The 15,806-nt window shown below is 58.0% G+C and overlaps 2 protein-coding genes across 7 annotated transcripts in view; both read right to left on the bottom strand.

Moving 5' to 3' along the window:
• Positions 1 to 1,612: 1,612 nt before the first annotated feature.
• SERPINF2 (serpin family F member 2) lies at positions 1,613 to 9,637 on the bottom strand. Of its 4 annotated transcripts, none has more exons than XM_061390635.1 (10): positions 9,481 to 9,637; positions 8,003 to 8,069; positions 7,819 to 7,860; positions 7,641 to 7,703; positions 7,167 to 7,368; positions 6,424 to 6,567; positions 6,064 to 6,267; positions 5,131 to 5,273; positions 3,309 to 3,513; positions 1,613 to 2,725 (listed from the first exon to the last, which is right to left on the bottom strand). In XM_061390635.1, the coding sequence occupies exons 2-10, from the start codon at positions 8,063 to 8,065 to the stop codon at positions 2,313 to 2,315; spliced, it is 1,479 nt and encodes a 492-aa protein (XP_061246619.1). In that variant the 5' UTR covers positions 8,066 to 8,069; positions 9,481 to 9,637; the 3' UTR covers positions 1,613 to 2,312. The 4 variants fall into 4 exon arrangements, with proteins under 4 accessions (XP_061246619.1, XP_061246621.1, XP_061246617.1 ...); XM_061390637.1 differs by having other exon boundaries at positions 7,819 to 7,857; XM_061390633.1 differs by lacking the exon at positions 9,481 to 9,637 and adding an exon at positions 9,205 to 9,315.
• A 451-nt stretch (positions 9,638 to 10,088) lies between these two features.
• WDR81 (WD repeat domain 81) overlaps positions 10,089 to 15,806 on the bottom strand; it is an 11,928-nt gene continuing 6,210 nt past the window's right edge. For 2 of the 3 annotated variants that reach the window (XM_061390630.1, XM_061390632.1), the window contains 4 exons: positions 14,531 to 15,220; positions 13,332 to 13,477; positions 12,853 to 13,032; positions 10,089 to 11,464 (listed from right to left, as the gene is read on the bottom strand). In XM_061390630.1, coding sequence (XP_061246614.1) covers positions 11,144 to 11,464; positions 12,853 to 13,032; positions 13,332 to 13,477; positions 14,531 to 15,220 — 1,337 coding nt within the window. In that variant the 3' untranslated portion in view covers positions 10,089 to 11,143. Of the gene's footprint in view, positions 11,465 to 12,852; positions 13,033 to 13,331; positions 13,478 to 13,551; positions 13,779 to 14,530; positions 15,221 to 15,806 lie in introns of those variants that run through there. The other variant, XM_061390631.1, reaches the window with a different exon arrangement.

Genomic DNA, 15,806 nt, shown 5'->3' with positions numbered 1-15,806 from the left:
TTACGCTTCAGCATACTATGCATTCGTGCATGCTCAGTTGCTAAGTCACGTCTGATTCTTTGTGACCCTATAAACTGTAGCCTGCCTGGCTCCTCTGTCCATGGCATTCTCCAGGCAAGAGTACTGGAGCAGGTTGTCGTGCCCTCCTCCAGGGGATCTTCCTGACCCAGGGATCAAACCAGCGACTCCTATGTCTCCAGCATTGCAGATGGAGTCTTCACCCACTGAGCCACCTGGGAAGCCCTATACTTCAATCCAAAATGTTAACTTGTTTATTGTCTAGACCAGCATCCCTAACCTTTTTGGTACCTGGTAGCGGTTTTGTGAAAGATAGTTTTTCCACGGACCCAGCGGGGTAGGGGGTGATTTGGGGATGATTGAAGCACACTGCATTTCTTGTCCACTTTATTATTATTACATCAGCTCCACCTCAGATCATCAGTCATTAGATCCTGGAGGTGGGGGACTGCCGGACCGGACCAATCACCCACCAGGTTTAGATTCTGTCGGGGAGGATCTTGTCGGCTTTTTGATCACTGCAGCCCCAGAGCGTGGGGTGCTGCTGGGCCCAGCAGAGGCACCTGACAAGTATTTACAGGGCAGAAGATGTAGTCAAGGCAGCCCTGGGTGTGATGACTAGAGCCAAATTTTGGCTAGAGCCCGAATAGACAGGAGAGAACTGAAGAAAACTCAGGAGTGGGAAAATTAAGCTGGCAGGCTGGGCAATTTGTTCCAGTAACTTTCCGATGATCTCTTTACAATTCTCTCTCTCCTCCAGCCCCACGGATCTCCTGCTCATCCTAAACCTTTTGGGCAGCTCCCACTCCTCTGCCTGGGATGCTCTTCTTCAGGATGTTCCCCTAGTGCCTGCCCTCATCTCCTTCTAATCTCTGCTCCAAAGTCACCTCCTCAGGGAGGCCTTCCCTGCTTTACTTCTCAGCAGAGCACTCATCCCCCTCTGACACACCATGTATGTCACTTATTGACTTATTTCTCATCTCCCCACCCTTCTGGTTTGTTAGAAGCCAGAGCCCGTCCTAAGGACTTGCTCTTAACCACTGCACCACAGGGCTGCAAGTGGCTGCTGCCACGCAGACACCCTGCACTCACAGACAAGAGCCCACCCACGTGGACAGCCATTCAGCCCCCAGCCCTGTGCCCAAGTGCCCCCAGTTGCTTCCCCCAAATCGTCAGGCACTGACAGTCTCCAGCTGGAGCCCGCGCTCCCAGCCGCCTGCTCCCCTCCCTTCCCAGGCTGGCAGGCGCCAGCTCCTGACAGAGGGGGCCGGCGTGTAATTAGAAATTCCTCAAGCTCCCTAATTGCCAGTTCTTCTCCCAGACCAGGAGGCTGGCGCTATTCTGGGCCACCTTTGTTGCCGGCTGCCTGAGGCCCGGAGAGAGGACCAGGCTGAGAGCAGAGCCAGGCTGGCAAGGTCAGAGGGCCTGCGCGCTGGACAAGGGCTGGCGAGTGGCCAGAGGCCAGACGTGGCACGGAGAGGGCTGCTTCCCGGAGCCCAGAGTGGTTCTCCTCGCGTCTGCTCGGTAGCCTCATTCCCGCATTCCCCCAGCACCCTGTGCTCACACCCATAGCCCAAACAATGACATCAAAGCAGACAGGCCCATTCATTCTTTATTCAGGTGGCGTAAAAATCACTACAAAAACTTTACAAAAGAGCCTTTGGCAGCTAATGCCCCCCCTTCCCCACCCTCTCAGCCACTGAGACACGGCGCAGAGGGGGCAGAGGGGAGAAGGAAGAAGAGGAGTCTTGGCAGTGTTGGTACCTCCAAGGACCAGCGGGGAGACTGAGGTGACAGTGAGCGGGAGGCTGGTGGGCCCTGGGCAGCTCAGGAGGCAGTGGTGCAGGGAGCTCAACCTCCACCCGTGTTGTGCAACCTCAAGACAGCCGCCCCCTCTCCTCGGCCAGGGTGTCCCCTCCTCCCTGTCCCTCCCTCTCTGGTAAACAAGTGTGGAGGCACACAGCTGCCCTAGGGAATAAACTACCTACCTTCCCAACAAAATGACCCACCGCTACCCCTCTGTCTGAGCCCCAAACCAGGACACCCTCTGGGCCCCGTTGGAAGAAGCGATGTGGGACCGAGGCCCATGGTTCCCTGATGCCTACCCTCCTCCCAGCGCCACCCCACCCCAAACTACCCAAGAGGAGACAAGAGAACGGCTCCCTTCCTCCCCTCTCCCAGACTGCCCTCCCCAGGCCCCCAGCCCCAATCCCACAAAGCTGTTTTTGGAAAGAGTCACACGAGTTGAGATGTTGGTCCAAGCAGAGACTCGGGATGCTGGAGGCCACAGCCCCTCACTTGGGGCTGCCAGGCTGAGGGTAATCCTCTTCCGAGGGCGGCCCAAGTTTCAAGTCTGGGTCGAAGGGCTTGTCTCCGCGGGGGAGGCCTTTGTGATCCTGGAAGGAGTCCTTGCCGTCGGGGGAGTCCTGCTGCTCCTTGCGCTCCGGCTGCGCGCCCGGGTTGGGGTTCCTCACACTGCCCACGAAGAGGGGCAGGCTCGTGCTGTCCTCAAGGATGAAGAAGAGGAAGGGGCGGTTCACGATGAAGGAGGATAGGGACATGCGGGACATAGCCGTGCTGGTTGCCGCGGCCGCCTGCACGCCGGCCTCGCTGAGCTCTAGTGCCGACTGATGCTGCACGCTGGACACCACCAGCCTCTCATCGGAGATCCCACGTAGGTCCGGGGCCTGGAATAACTCCTGCAGGCCTGCCCCAGGGCAGCAGATGGCTGGTCAGAGCTGCCTTCTGCCCCACAGGCTGCCTGGACCTGCCTGGAAGGGTGTCTGGCATCCTGGTCAGGGAACACCTTGAACTCACAGAGGGCTGGTTAACTCCTGTTTAACCTTCATGTATCAGCTTAAAGGCCCCTTCCTCCAGGAAGCCTTCCCTGATTGCCTGCCCCAAAGTCCAGATAGGTGCCTGGTGCCTTTTCAGTGTTCTCCCAGGTGAACTGGAGAGAAGCCTTCTATCTTAGCACTTATGCTGAATTCTAAGTACTTGATTCCTCACCTGTCCACCCCAAAAGACTGAGCTCCTTGTACATGGTGGGCTACTCTGGTTTTCCATTCAGGATTCTTTACAGTGCTCAGTCTTGGGCAGAGCAGGCCCTCAATGGCCGGGCCACGCACCCCTCCCCAGGAGAGAGGATCCAAAGGTTTTCACCTCCCCAAGCCCCAGAAAAGTCCAGGACACAAGGCTAGCTCTGACTCTGACCTGCCAGCTGGAAACTTCCTCCTCACCCACCCCACCTAGCCTGAGTGGGGGGGCTGTCCCATGCCCAGCTTCCTTACCCAGCTGGCTGAGGGTGGCCACCAGGTCCAGTTGGTATTTGAGATGCAGCTTAGGCAGCTGGACCTTGGTGGGCCTCTCCGACAGCGAGGGCTGGTGCAAGATGTCCCAGGTCAGGTTGGCTAGCACCTGGGACGCGTTCCACTCAAAGCGGGTGGGCATCAGGACCACGAAGCTCATGTTGTTCTTAAAGGGGAAATGAGCCACCTACAGACAGGGGAAGGAGACACCATGAGGGCCAGAAAGCGCCCAGGCCCAGGTGGGAGCTGGGCCAGCATCCCTTATGAGACAGCCCATCCTTCACAGGTGTGTCAGGGGAGGGGGCCTCCCTGAGCCTCCACTTCCTCATGGGCAGAGTGACACTACCTGCCCACACTGCCAGCTGACATGTAATGGAAAGAGATACACTGTTAAAGCTTCTAGCAGAGTGTTTGCACATAGGCGGTGCTCACTCAATAAATGGTGGTTTTCTCTCTCTTCCTCTGCTGCCAGCCAGCCCGTGACTCGGGATGAGGAACTCCCGGTGAACACCTCTCGCTTCCTCCCTGTGTACAATGGACCAGGTTTCCCTGCTGGAGGCGGGTACCCTCTCTACTCCCTTCTCCTCCAACAGTGACTTGCCTGGCTGCCTATTTATACTGTGATTTGGGGTAAGATTTCATGTGAATGGGTGTTTCTGCAGTCCAAGAAGGGTGAAAAGCACTGGGCTCCACGGGCCCTAGTGGATGTGACCCCTCGGCCTCCAGGCAGAGCACCCAGGGGGCAGGACCCCTGCGGTGGGAGGGGGAGTGCCAGTATCTGGCTGCCTGGGCCAGCCTGCAGAGGGTGCGAGGAAGAGGAGGGCCAAGGAGGGCAAAGGATGGAGACTAAAGGATGAAGGAAGGGACTTCCCTAGTGGTCCAGTGGTTAAAACTTCACGCTTCCAGTACAAAGGTTCAATGCCAGGTTGAGGAACTGAGATTCCACATGCCAAGTAGCACAGACAAAAAATTTAAAAAATTAAAGGGTGAAGGAAGTGTGGGCAGGACACAGCCTGGTGGGGAGGTGAATCAGATGGTCCACGTGTCAGGGTGAACTGGAGAGAGGCTGGGACACTGTTCCAGGGGACCCGCCTTGCCCACAGCCCCTCTCAGTCACGGCCTTGTGAAATTAACCAACACTGCCACCTCAGTTGACTGGCCCAGGGACCAGTGCTCGCTCAGGCCAAGGGGACCGTGTTTGGGCTAGAAGCACGGGAGGCTGCATCTGAGATACACGGCATAGCCCTCTCTCTAATCAGAATGCTCCATCAGGAAGCTGACCAAGCCATCCCAATCAGACCCTCCTTTCTAAGGAGCATGAAAGAGCTCAAGTCGCATCTCAAAGGCTTCGGGTTGCTGAGAGCTTGTGCTGCCCCACAACCCACAGGTCCTTGAAATGAATCCCCTTAGCCAAAGGGGCCTCAACAATGTCTCTTCCTCAAAGAAGGCTCTCTGACCACTCTAGCTAAAATACCTCCCCCCACTCTTTGAAATTATCCTGTTGATCTACGTTTGCTCAGGCACTGTGCGTCTTCCCTGGATTTGGTTTTCCTTGTTCTCCACTGAACCGCAATGCCTGGGACAGAGTCTGCACACAAGTAACGCCCAAGGAATGAACCTCAAAGAGACTCGAGTCTCAGTCCCCCTGGGTGAGGGCCCCTCGAGACTTTTCAGAGCCACCTGCCCCAGTGACAAGACTGCAAGGGAGGTGGGGTGCACTGTTGAGCCGTATGGTGGTCCACAGCTGCACAGTTCCTTTCCCACCTCCCAGCACCCAGGCCCAGCCTGAGCAGTCAGGGGTAACCTGGATCTCAGGCTGCTCCAGCAGGAACCAGTGCAGTGGATACGTGAGGGCTTGCATCATGTCCACCGGCACAGTGAACTGCTCGTCCAGGTGGAAAGCACCTCTCTGTGTGAGGTTCGGGTCGAACTTGCTCCTCCAGAAGCCTGCATCCAACAGAGGGCAGGGCCATTTAGACTGGGACCAAGGTAGGGTCTACACCACTAGCCTCTTCCCCGTCCCACCCAGAACCCATTAAAGGGACAAAAGGTGGAGGGTAAGGCCCCAGGCAGTGGCGTGCCAGGTGATACCCAGGTGATCTGAGGTGTCTTCTCTGGAGCGATTGCAGAATCTGGGCTTTCATTCCCCCTACCCTGCTCTGCTCCCAGGAAATCCCCCCATTACCCCAGGTTTTTTTAGACTTCACTTCCTCCTAGGGAGGACTTCCCTATAGTTCAGACGGTAACGAATCTGACTGCAATGCAGGAGACCCGGGTTCAGTTCCCAGATTGGGACGATGCTCTGAGGACACTATTCTTGCCTGGAGAAACCCATGGACAGAGGAGCCTGGCGGGCTACAGTCCACGCTGTCACAGAGTTGGACGTGACTAACGCTACTACTATTACCACTACTCCCAGGGCTGTGCTGTGCTTAGTCGCTCAGTCATGTCCGACTCTCTGCGACTTCATGGACTGTAGCCCACCAGGCTCCTCTGTCCTTGGGATTCTCCAGGCAAGAATACTGGAGTGGCTTGCCATGTGCTCCTCTTAGGGAACTCTCCACGAAAGCCCCATCCAGTTCCTGGGCCTCCTCCCAGCAACACTGCGACCTATCTCCCACCATCTCCACCACCTCCCAGCCTAGCCCTGGGGAGAAGGAGGGACCCTCAGAACAAAGCATGCCTGCAGGGCAGGGGTAGGGGCTGCAGGTGGGGACCGAGAAGGGGAGGAGCTCACCCTGGAAGTGGATGGCATTGAGGAGAAGCAACACTGTGTCATCTGGCAGATCTGAGAGGAAATCCTCGATCTTCCCTTCCGTGGCCTCCTTCACCCATCGGTTAATGTTCGCCAGGTCCTCCCCCTTCATTCCCGTCAGGCTCATGGGCTTTGCACCAAAGAGCTGTTCTGATTGTTCCAGGAAGTCCTCTTTGATGGGAAATCCTACACAGAAGGGAGCACAGGCTGTTGCCAGGACTTGGGCTCCAGAGCCACCAGCGTTCCAACAAACTGCCTGAGCCCACGTCCATCTTCCTCACCCTGTCCACCCCAGAGCACTACCTAGCTACCTAGGCAGTGTCTGCCCCCACCCACACCTACCTTTCTGCAGATACATTCTGGCAGCCAACCGGAAAGCCCCAGGCCCCAGGTCCTGGCAGAGGCGGCTGAGCAGGTGGGGCAGGCAGGGCCCTGAGTCTGCATGCAGCACCTCTTTCAGCCTTTGCAGCGTTTGGTTCTGAGCACCTGAGCAGGGAGGACACAGCAGCAGTGGGCATTCCCACCCCCTCGTCTTTTCCTAACCCTTTTTGGGTGGGGGGGGCGGAGCTGTGCCTTGCAGCATTGCAGGATCTTAGTTCCCAGACCAGGGATCAAACCCATGTCCCCTGCCATGGAAGCGCAGAGTCTTAAGTGCTGGACCACCAGGGAAATCCTCCTGTCCCCCTTGAACATCTACAGTGAACATGCCCACGAGACCACACTGTCTCCTCCCACCTCCTGAAGGTCAGGACACCCAAGTTTTACTTCCATCTCCGCTGCTGCTAGTCTGGGTGACCTCATTCCATCGCCTTCCCTCTCTGGACTCTGTCCCACCATGAGACCCTCCAGTCCAAAAGAGACACTGGAACTGCCAGACTCGTGCATAAAAACCACCAGAGGCCCATCCTGGGCCCAATCCCTGAGACTCTGATTCATGGAGATACGAGTCTGTGTTTTTAACAAACTTTCAAGGGACCCTGATGGAGGAAGCGCCTGATAGTAAGCTCTGGGGAAGGAGGCGAGTTCCTTCTGGCCTCCTAGCTCTCCTGGTCTGCACCTGGTCTCCTGGTCTGCTGCCCCAGTACCTAGTGCCAGGTGAGACAGGGCCAGGGCCACACTCAGAGGTGACAGGATGAGGTTGGGCCTGGTGGAGCTTTGGGCCACCAGGGAGAAGAGGTCTGTGGTGAAGGTCATCATGGCCCGGGCCAGCCTGCGTGTCTGCTCAGGGGTTGGGGACAACTTGCAGTCTTCTGGGGCCTTCTTCGGGGCAATCTGGCCACCCGGCTCCTACAGGGACAGATTGGGGGGGGAGGGGCATTGGGGTCAAGGGGTCAGCTCTGTTGAAGATTTCCTTCAAAGCCCCTGTACTGGGGACAGCAGGGCCTTGTCCCGATGGGCGACAGCATTCTGGGGGCTAGGTTCCTCCCTCGGGTCCCTCCCATCCTCTCCCTTCAGGCCTCAGCCTCACTGCCACCCTCCCCTCCCCGTTTCCTTGCCCTTCGGATTTGCCTTCCTCCCACGGGTCCCGCCCACTCTTGCCCAGCCCCACCTGATTGTACCTGGTTGTCCAGCTTGAGGAGGGAAAGTGGGGGCAGCTTCTGCTGGGCCTGCCCGTCCATTAGCTGAAGGAAGGAGGAAGCAGATGGAGAGCAGCCCTTCCTGAGCCCCCTACCCAGCACCAGCCACAGGAGAGGCCCTGGGGGACCTTCCTCCCTGTCCTGCCTCATTCCCCAGTACCTGCAGATCCAAGGGCTCCATGGTGCTCACAGGAGAGAACTGCTGAGAGAGGGAGGGGGAGAGGAGAGGGAACCCCTGAAGCCAAGACCTCCCTCAACCCAGCACCCCCCCTCTTTTTCCCCAAGACCCTCGACCTCTCCCAGAGCTGCCGCCCTGCCCCACCCAGACCTCGGCCCAGGCTCACCGCTGAGCACAGGCTTGACAGGCAGGAGAGGCTGAGCGCCAGGAGCCCCCAGAGCAGCGCCATGTTCCTGTGCAGGACGGGAAGGCTCTGTTCCTACCTCACCCCCGCACCCGCCGAGGAATCCCACCCACAGGCTCATGGGCAGCTGGAGTCCTGAGCCACCACTGCGGAGGGGACAACGCCAGCAGCAGTACCCACGCCCACAGCGTGTCTCTCTGAGCTGTGAATTGCTCGAACTCTCTCCCGAATTGCTTTCTTCCCGCTTTGTGTTTTCTGGTTTTTACACTGTATGCCCTGAAGGTGTTTTGGTTCATGGCAGAAAATATTACCCAAACAGAAAAAGTCCCTATTTCTCAAGGCTGGGAGTTGTGAGTCAGACCTGAGTTTGAATCCAGGCTTCGCCTCTTGGCAGAGGACCCAGGATGTGTCCCTTAAACTCTCTGGGCTCTGCTTTATCTTGTAAAATGGTGGCAAAAGTCCCTTCCTCATCCCACGTGTATTGTGGAGACCAACCTAAGTTGGTCTTGGTGAGCCCTGACTGCACGGGCCAGCACGCAGCGATGGCTGTCAGCCTCCCAAGGCCCCTCTTCTGGAAGGCCTGTCCTGAAGCCTGCTCCGTACTGGAATTCCCTCCCCAGAGCTCCAATCCAACTCTCCTTTCTGGCTGGCCTGGTCTTGTCCACAAGGGTGGGCTGGCCTGTGGTCTCAGTAGGGGTGGGGAGCTGGGCCAGAGACTGGCCTTATTGACCCAACAGCTGAGCCCAATGAATGACTGTGGCCAGAGCCACCTTTGGACTTACGGAAAACACAGGCCTCGGCCCCCGCGCTAGCCCCAGGCTGACTCCGGGAAGCCAGGATGACTGGTGGGGATGGGCAGGTCTCGGCCTGGCCCCGGAGTGGGTCTCGCACACACCCCCACCCCGCCCCCATCTCAAGCGTCTTTCTCTCACCCCTAGGCCCCTCCGCATCCCACACAAGGACCCTTGGCCAGGGCCCCAATCTCCGACCTGGGTTTTTTAAATCTTCCTGCCAAGAAAAAGACCTCTAGTTTTTCATTTCCCAGAGGGACTCCCCTTGAAAGCCCCCACCTTGGCCCCTCATCATCTCAGGAGGCTGGGAAGTCACAAACCTCCTGAATAAACTCAGCCGAGACCCCTCAGCAAGGTGGGCAGCTCCAGGCCGAGGCACCCCCCTGCCCTTACCTCTGCAGGCTCCTCACTGCTGTACACCAACCTCCCTCCGGCCCGCTTGGTGCTCCCGCGCTCTGCCCCGCTCCAGCCAACCCAGCTGAGCCCTCCCCTCCCACCAGGACCTTTGCTCTCAGCCAACCACTGTTCCAGTTGCCTTCTCTTCTGGTAAATATTGACCTGCACATCCGGTTAAACATTGATATTGGGACCAAAAGCCCCTTTCCCACCAGGGCATCTAATACTGGGACAGCCACCTGGAACCCCGGGAGAGGGTTCTCAGGCTCCCACCTGAGCCTGGAGAAAGGAGATTCAGGAGACCAAGAGCCTGTCTTCAATCAGGGGGTTAGATCCAAGAAGGACAGGGGACTTTCAGTGACCCCATGAAGTAGGGGGTTATCACTGCTTCAGTCGGGCTCCGAGAAGCTGTATGACCTAGCCAAGGACACAGAGCTGGGCTGAGTCACATTCAGGTTCCCGCTTTCAGTGTCCTTGACTCTTCCTCAGAACTGCCTCCCCCTCCCAAGAAGAGGGAAGAGGAAGCTACAAAAGGCAAGGGAGGAAACCTGGATCAGGATGCAGGATGCGAATCCCTGGTCCTCCCATGTCCTGGCTCCTGGTGGGCTGCTTCCAGCCTGGGTCCAGAAGGCAGGGGGAGGGGAGAGAAAAGATGCCGTCTAGGGACGCAGCCTCTTTCAGCATCCCACCTCCTCGGAAGCAATGTTTCCTTCCCCTCCTTGGGGTGAGGGTTCTGGGCTGCATGAACTAGAGGCCGTGGACCCTGTAACCACCTGAAGAACCATGGTCAGGATGCTTCCCCTCCTCATCCCTGTCAAGGAAGCTGCGGGGTCCCAACCTTTCCTCCCCGAACACCACCATCAAGAAAAGCCTCACTCGGATCCATGGCTCTTCCACAGGATTTATTGATCATATTTACATCTATTGCAAATAGTGAGAAGGCAGCAGGGGTCCAGCCTCAGACCTCATCTCTGCTCCAGAATGCGAGGACCTGCAACACCTGGGTCTTCCTGTCCCCCTGGGGGAGGGAGACCTGAGATGCAGAGATGATTCTTCTCACCCCTTCTTTCAGGGTCCTGGACCCCCTCCCTCAAGGCTTCTGGACCCAGAAGCTGCCTCATCAGCTCAAGGCACAAACACTGTGGTGAGGGGTGGGCAGGCAAGGCATGGGGTCACTCCAGACAGGCACCATCTGGCCCCATCCATCTGCCCTCCTTTGGTCCTGCCCTCTTTCTCCCCCTACTGGTCCCACACTGGCCAGGGCCTGGCTGGGTGGACACTTAAGAGCCCAGCCCAAGGCTCTTAACTCCTGGACCGTGGTCAGCCCTTCGAGGCCGGAGTCCAAGCACCACCAGTGTCCTGGAGTGGGGCAGCCTCCCTACCCTTGGAGGACAGTGTCAGAGAGAGCCAGCTGGAGGGGGGCTGTGGTAGAGACAGCTTGGCAGGGGGTCTCCTTCCCTCTTCCCCAGAGCATCCTGTCCCCACGCGGATGCAGAGGGCGGAGCTGGAGAGAAGGGAGGGCAGCGATGCTTTCCCAGGCTCTCCCTCTTTTTTTAATTTTTATTTCTTGGCCGCACCATTCGGTATGTGGGATCTTAGTTCCCCGACCAGGCACTGAACCCACGCCCCTTGCAGTGGAAGCACAGAGTCTTAATCACTGGGCCACCAGGGAAGCCCCTGCCAGGCTCTCCCATCTGCTTCCCGCTGGCTCCGAGCAACATCGCCCCAAGTCATGAATGAGATCCCCTCCGGGGGCCTCAGTGACTCTGGGGATTCAGGAGCCCAGGCTCCCACACCACCCTAGCTGGCAGGCCATGTGGGCACCCAGGGCGTGGGGCCTGAGGCTTGCCAGGAAGGAGCTACTGGGGAAACACAGATGAGGGACGGCTTCCTGGACGATGTGTGCCATCTCTGCCTGACCAGATCTCGCCTCAGCCTACGCCAAGAGGCGGACCACCCCGTTGTCAGAGCCCAGCAGGAGGTGGCGTTTGGTGGGCAGCAAGGCCAGGCTGGTGAGCGTGCCGCGGAAGTTCTCAGAGCTGAGCTTGGTGGTGGCCTGGGAAGGGGGCTCGAGCAGGGAGCAGACGCCAATCTTGTTGGCCACAGTGCCGGTCACCACCTCGCTGCCGTACAAGTCGAAGGTGTGGATGGGGTCAGAGGCGGACTTGTAGTGGTGCGTGGGCTTCGGCTCCAGCTCCTTCCAGACAGTCAAGGAGTGGTCAGAGGAGGAGCTGACCAGGATGCTGCCCTCCACTGCCTGCCAGGGAGAGGGGAGAGCCTCAGTGGGGGCCGGAGTCGTCCTGTTCTCTCCTACATCTCCTCCCAGGAAGACGTGTCGTCCTGAGTCAGGGACAGGCTGCCACCCTCCTACATTACACCCTCCCACATTATATTAGCATCAGCTCATATGAGTATATTAAAGCATCATCGACCCAGTAATCATTGTAACTTGGGTGCTTACTACATGTAAGATGTTGTATCAAGCACATTCAACATCTTACCATGATTAATCTTCATAACAACTCTATGAGATAGGTGCTGCTGTTTCCATTTTACAGACAAAAAAAACTAAGGCTCAGGAAAGTTAAGTCATCATACAAGGTCACAGAGCCAGTAAGTGGCAGAGCCAGGACTAACATGCAGGCTGACCCCAGGGACCTCCTGATGCTTTCTTGCAAAGTCAGAATTTAGAGGCATCCAGAACCCAGATCAAACCAGTCAATCCTAAAGGAAATCAACCCTGAATATTGATTGGAAGGACTGATGCTGAAGCTGAAGCTCCAATACTTTGGCCACCTGAAGTGAAGAGCCAACTCATTGGAAAAGACCGTGATGCTGGGAAAGACTGAGGGCAGGAGGAGAAGGGGACAGCAGAGGATGAGATGGTTTGATGGCATCACCGACTCAACAGACATGAGTTTGAGCAAGCTCCAGGAGATAGTGAAGGACAGGGAACCCTGGCACACTATAGTCCATGGGGTCACAAATAGCTGGACACAACTGAGCAACGACAGAACCTAGGGGGCCCTGGAAGGAGCCAGGGGTGCCCTGCCCCCAGCAGTGGCAGTGCATGTCCCCTGGCTGCCACTTAGGTTGGGGAGGAACTCCCAATTGCCTGGAAAAACCCTCCCACAAATAGCCCTGTTCCTCCCTGCCTGGACCTCCCTGAGGTCTGTGATTGAAAAAATGGGGCGGGGTGGAGGTGGGAGCAGGATTCCCAGGCCTGACCTGCCCCTTCCCCCACCAGGACAGCCCCTTCCCCCACCAGGACAGCCCAGCAAGGGGCATGGACTCTGCTCAGTGGTCTGGGGGCAGTAAACAGCCTCCCAGCTGAGCTTTATTTAACCTGACTGGGTCATGGACAGGGCCTGACCCCTGATCCCCCAAGTAAGACAAATATGGACAAGGGTTATTCATTAGAACATCTCCAGGAAGCTCAGGGTCAGCTCGGCCCCCTGGTTCCCGCCCCCGGGGCCCACCTCCTGCTCAAGTCCTTGAGGTGCAGTCTGGCTCCTGACCCGCCCTGCCTGTCAATCCTCCAGCAGGTATGAAGGACATCAGCAGGGGGGCCCGTCCTGGGTGGGCCCTAAGCAGAGGTGAGGGCTGGACCAGTCAGGCAGGAGGGGAGGGGACCTGGCCTGTCACCTTGATCTGCAGGATGTCCCCTTCGTGGGCAGGCCAGCCACGCAGAACTAGGCCCGTACGGGTGTCCAACAGCACCATGAAGCCCGAGGAGAAGCCGGCCACAACGCTCCGGCCACTGGGGCTGACAGCCAGGGAGCGGACGAGCCCGGGGTTCAGCCCGCTGCTCAGGCGAAACTCATGCTGCCGGCAGAGGAGGAAAAGCTGGGGCTCCACTGCCCAGTCCAACCCGTGTTTCCCCCCGCTAGGTGCAGCTCAGCCTCCAACCCCCAGAGCCTCATTACCCATCAAGGAGAGGCCCCCAGGATCCCTGGCCAGAGTCCCACCCCCACCCCGGAGGGTTTGCTGCTGCAGGTGATCTGTCTCCAGTGAAAAACTCCACCCTGGGCTCCTCTCTTCCTGGGGGGCAGGGGTGGGGGGAGGGGTTTCTCTCCTCCCTGCCAGGCACCCAGGTCAGGGCTGGAAAAAGGGTCGCTCCTGACCTGCAGGCCTGGCTTCCTGCAGTCCACAAAGCGCAGGGTCGAGTCAGAGCTGGCCATGGTGATGCTGGTGTGGGGGGCGGGCATGACGGCCACAGCAGTCAGGGGCACCCGGCTGTCCGATGGCTCCACCGTGCGAAGAGTCTTCCCTGTGAAGGAAAGACATGGTGGGTATGGGGTTCCAGTTACTGATGGAAGAGCCCCAATTCCTCCTATCCCACCTGCTGCTGCTGCTGCTAAGTCGCTTCAGTCGTGTCCGACTCTGTGCGACCCCATAGACAGCAGCCCACCAGGCTCCTCTGTCCCTGGGATTCTTCAGGCAACAATACTGGAGTGGGTTGCCATTTCCTTCTCCAATGCATGTATGCATGCTAAGTCGCTTCAGTCGTGTCCGACTCTGTGCGACCCCATAGACGGCGGCCCACCAGGCTCAGCTGTCCACAGGATTCTCTAGGCAAGAACATTGGAGTGGGTTGCCATTTCCTTCTCCCCTATCCCCCCTATCCACCCCATACTTGCCTCCCACATCCCAGATCTCAATGAACACTAAGGATGTTTTTTGACCCTCCCATCTTTCTATTAACATCTCTGTGGCCATGCCAGGCTTCTCTATTCACGTAGCAAACTGGCTGAAAGCTACACCTTCCACCGTCTGCTTTGATACTACTCCATCCCCCCAATCTCTGATTTTTAACCTTATTTTTCCCTACAATGACAACACAAAATAAGCAAGCAACTGTTTACTAACCAGGATACTACATGCTACATGTTAAGCCAAACCTCTACGCGTTATCTACATAAGCATTTGTTCTGATTCCCATTTTGCAGATGGGAAAACTGATGTGTCCAGGGACTTCCCTGGTGGTCCAGTAGCTGGGGACTCTGCGCTGCTAATGCAGCGGGCACGGATTCAATCCCTGGTCGGGAAACTAGGATGCCACATGCCGGCAGCATGGCCAAAAGACTAACACACACACACACATACACATCGATGCTCCCAGCAGCAGGGGGACTTGCTCAGTTACTCAGCAAGGAAGCTGGCAGACCCTCACACTCAAGTCTGATGGATTCCAAGTCCTAAATGCTCCGTTCTGTGGACTCACTGCATCACCCCCAACCACACACCGTTACACCCCAACCCGCCACCCTTGGTAGAGGACAGAACCGCAGCTACAGAACAGGCCTCACCCGGGCCCGCTCACCTGTGAAGGGGTCCCAGACGTGCACAGCCCCGTCACAGCTCACTACACACTGCGGGGCCTCGAGCTGGCCCACGAAGAAGACGCTCTTGCGGTGTTGGGCGTAGACGAGGCGTGGGGCCGTCTCGCTGGTGCCGTCCCCGGAGTTGTAGAGTGGCCAGAGGCGCACGGTGCGGTCCTTGCTGCCACTCAGAAAGAAGTCCTCGCCGCTCAGGGGCACCACGCACTTGACGGCCCCCGAGTGGCCTGGGAAGCTCTGCAGGCGGATCTGGTGGAAGTGGAAGTGGGCGTCCTGCTGGCTCACGCCAATCTCGTACTGCCAGTAGGCCAGCCAGTTCCCACTCAGCCCATGTGCGCTCCGCGGCAGCTCCCGCTTCAGCGCGTTGTCCTCACTCTGGCTGCCAGGCTCCCCGCCGCCCACCCCAGAGATGGGGCCCAGAGGGCCGGGGCTGTCAGGCTGGGAGTCATTGGGGATCTGGATGCGGTTCCCAACCAGGACACTCCCAAAGGTCCCCGAGTGGCTGTCGTCCTGGGGGCAGCCCCCACCCTGGGGGTCCCACTCCGGGCCGGTGCTGGGCGCGGTGGGCTCCACGATGGCAGGGCTACGGCTGCTCGGGCTGATGCTGTCCAGGTACAGCCCCGCCAGCTCCCCTACCAGCTCGTGGTTGGGGACAATTTTCCGGATGATGTCACCTGGATGGGAGCGGGAGAGGTCCTGAGATGAAGGGAGATGGCCAGCAACTGCCGCCACCCACCCAAGGGGCTTGGGAACCACAGCACACAGGGAAGATACTGGCTGTGCAACTCTCAGCAAGTAACTCTTTGTCTCTGAGCCGGCTTCCTCCTCCCAGGAAAACCTGGATTCACGCCTTCAGTATGGACATGTGAGCATCTTTCCTATGAGCTGGGTGCCACGCCGGGCATCAGAAACAGAACAGGGACCAAGACACGTGATGCTCTGCCTCCCACGGCTCAGATGTCAGCGTAGGGATGACAACACATCCGACCAGGGCTGCTCATACTATTCAGGGAGATGACACATGTGGACACTCGGCACAGGGCCAGGCCTGCACAGGAAGCTACGTGAATGGTGGGCCGCTCATTCCTCTTGGGCGGCTCCTAAGACATCAGTCCGGCAGCCTGGCTCCCCTCCCTGCCCCAGGGACAGGCTAGGCCACTCCTGTGCCCCCCCACCCCCAACTGGCCAAAATTCAGTCTCTGTTTATATGTCACTGGGACTCAGAGGTCTAAGGCTCTGACCCAGAAAACTGCACCTAAC

Source organism: Bos javanicus, chromosome 19, assembly GCF_032452875.1.
Source record: "Bos javanicus breed banteng chromosome 19, ARS-OSU_banteng_1.0, whole genome shotgun sequence".
In the NCBI taxonomy this organism is placed as follows: domain Eukaryota; kingdom Metazoa; phylum Chordata; class Mammalia; order Artiodactyla; family Bovidae; genus Bos; species Bos javanicus.
Note: the sequence above shows the minus strand (reverse complement) of the source record. Positions and strands in the feature narration are given on the sequence as shown.

Excerpts from the sequence above, each read along its gene's own strand:
- SERPINF2 (XM_061390635.1), bottom strand. The coding sequence starts at position 8,065 with ATGGCGCTGCTCTGGGGGCTCCTGGCGCTCAGCCTCTCCTGCCTGTCA. Across the intron at positions 6,568-7,166 it reads CCTGTCTCACCTGGCACTAG|GTGCTCAGAACCAAACGCTG; the intron begins GTACTGGGGCAG and ends CTCCCTGCTCAG. Across the intron at positions 5,274-6,063 it reads CAATGCCATCCACTTCCAGG|GCTTCTGGAGGAGCAAGTTC; the intron begins GTGAGCTCCTCC and ends TGTTGGATGCAG.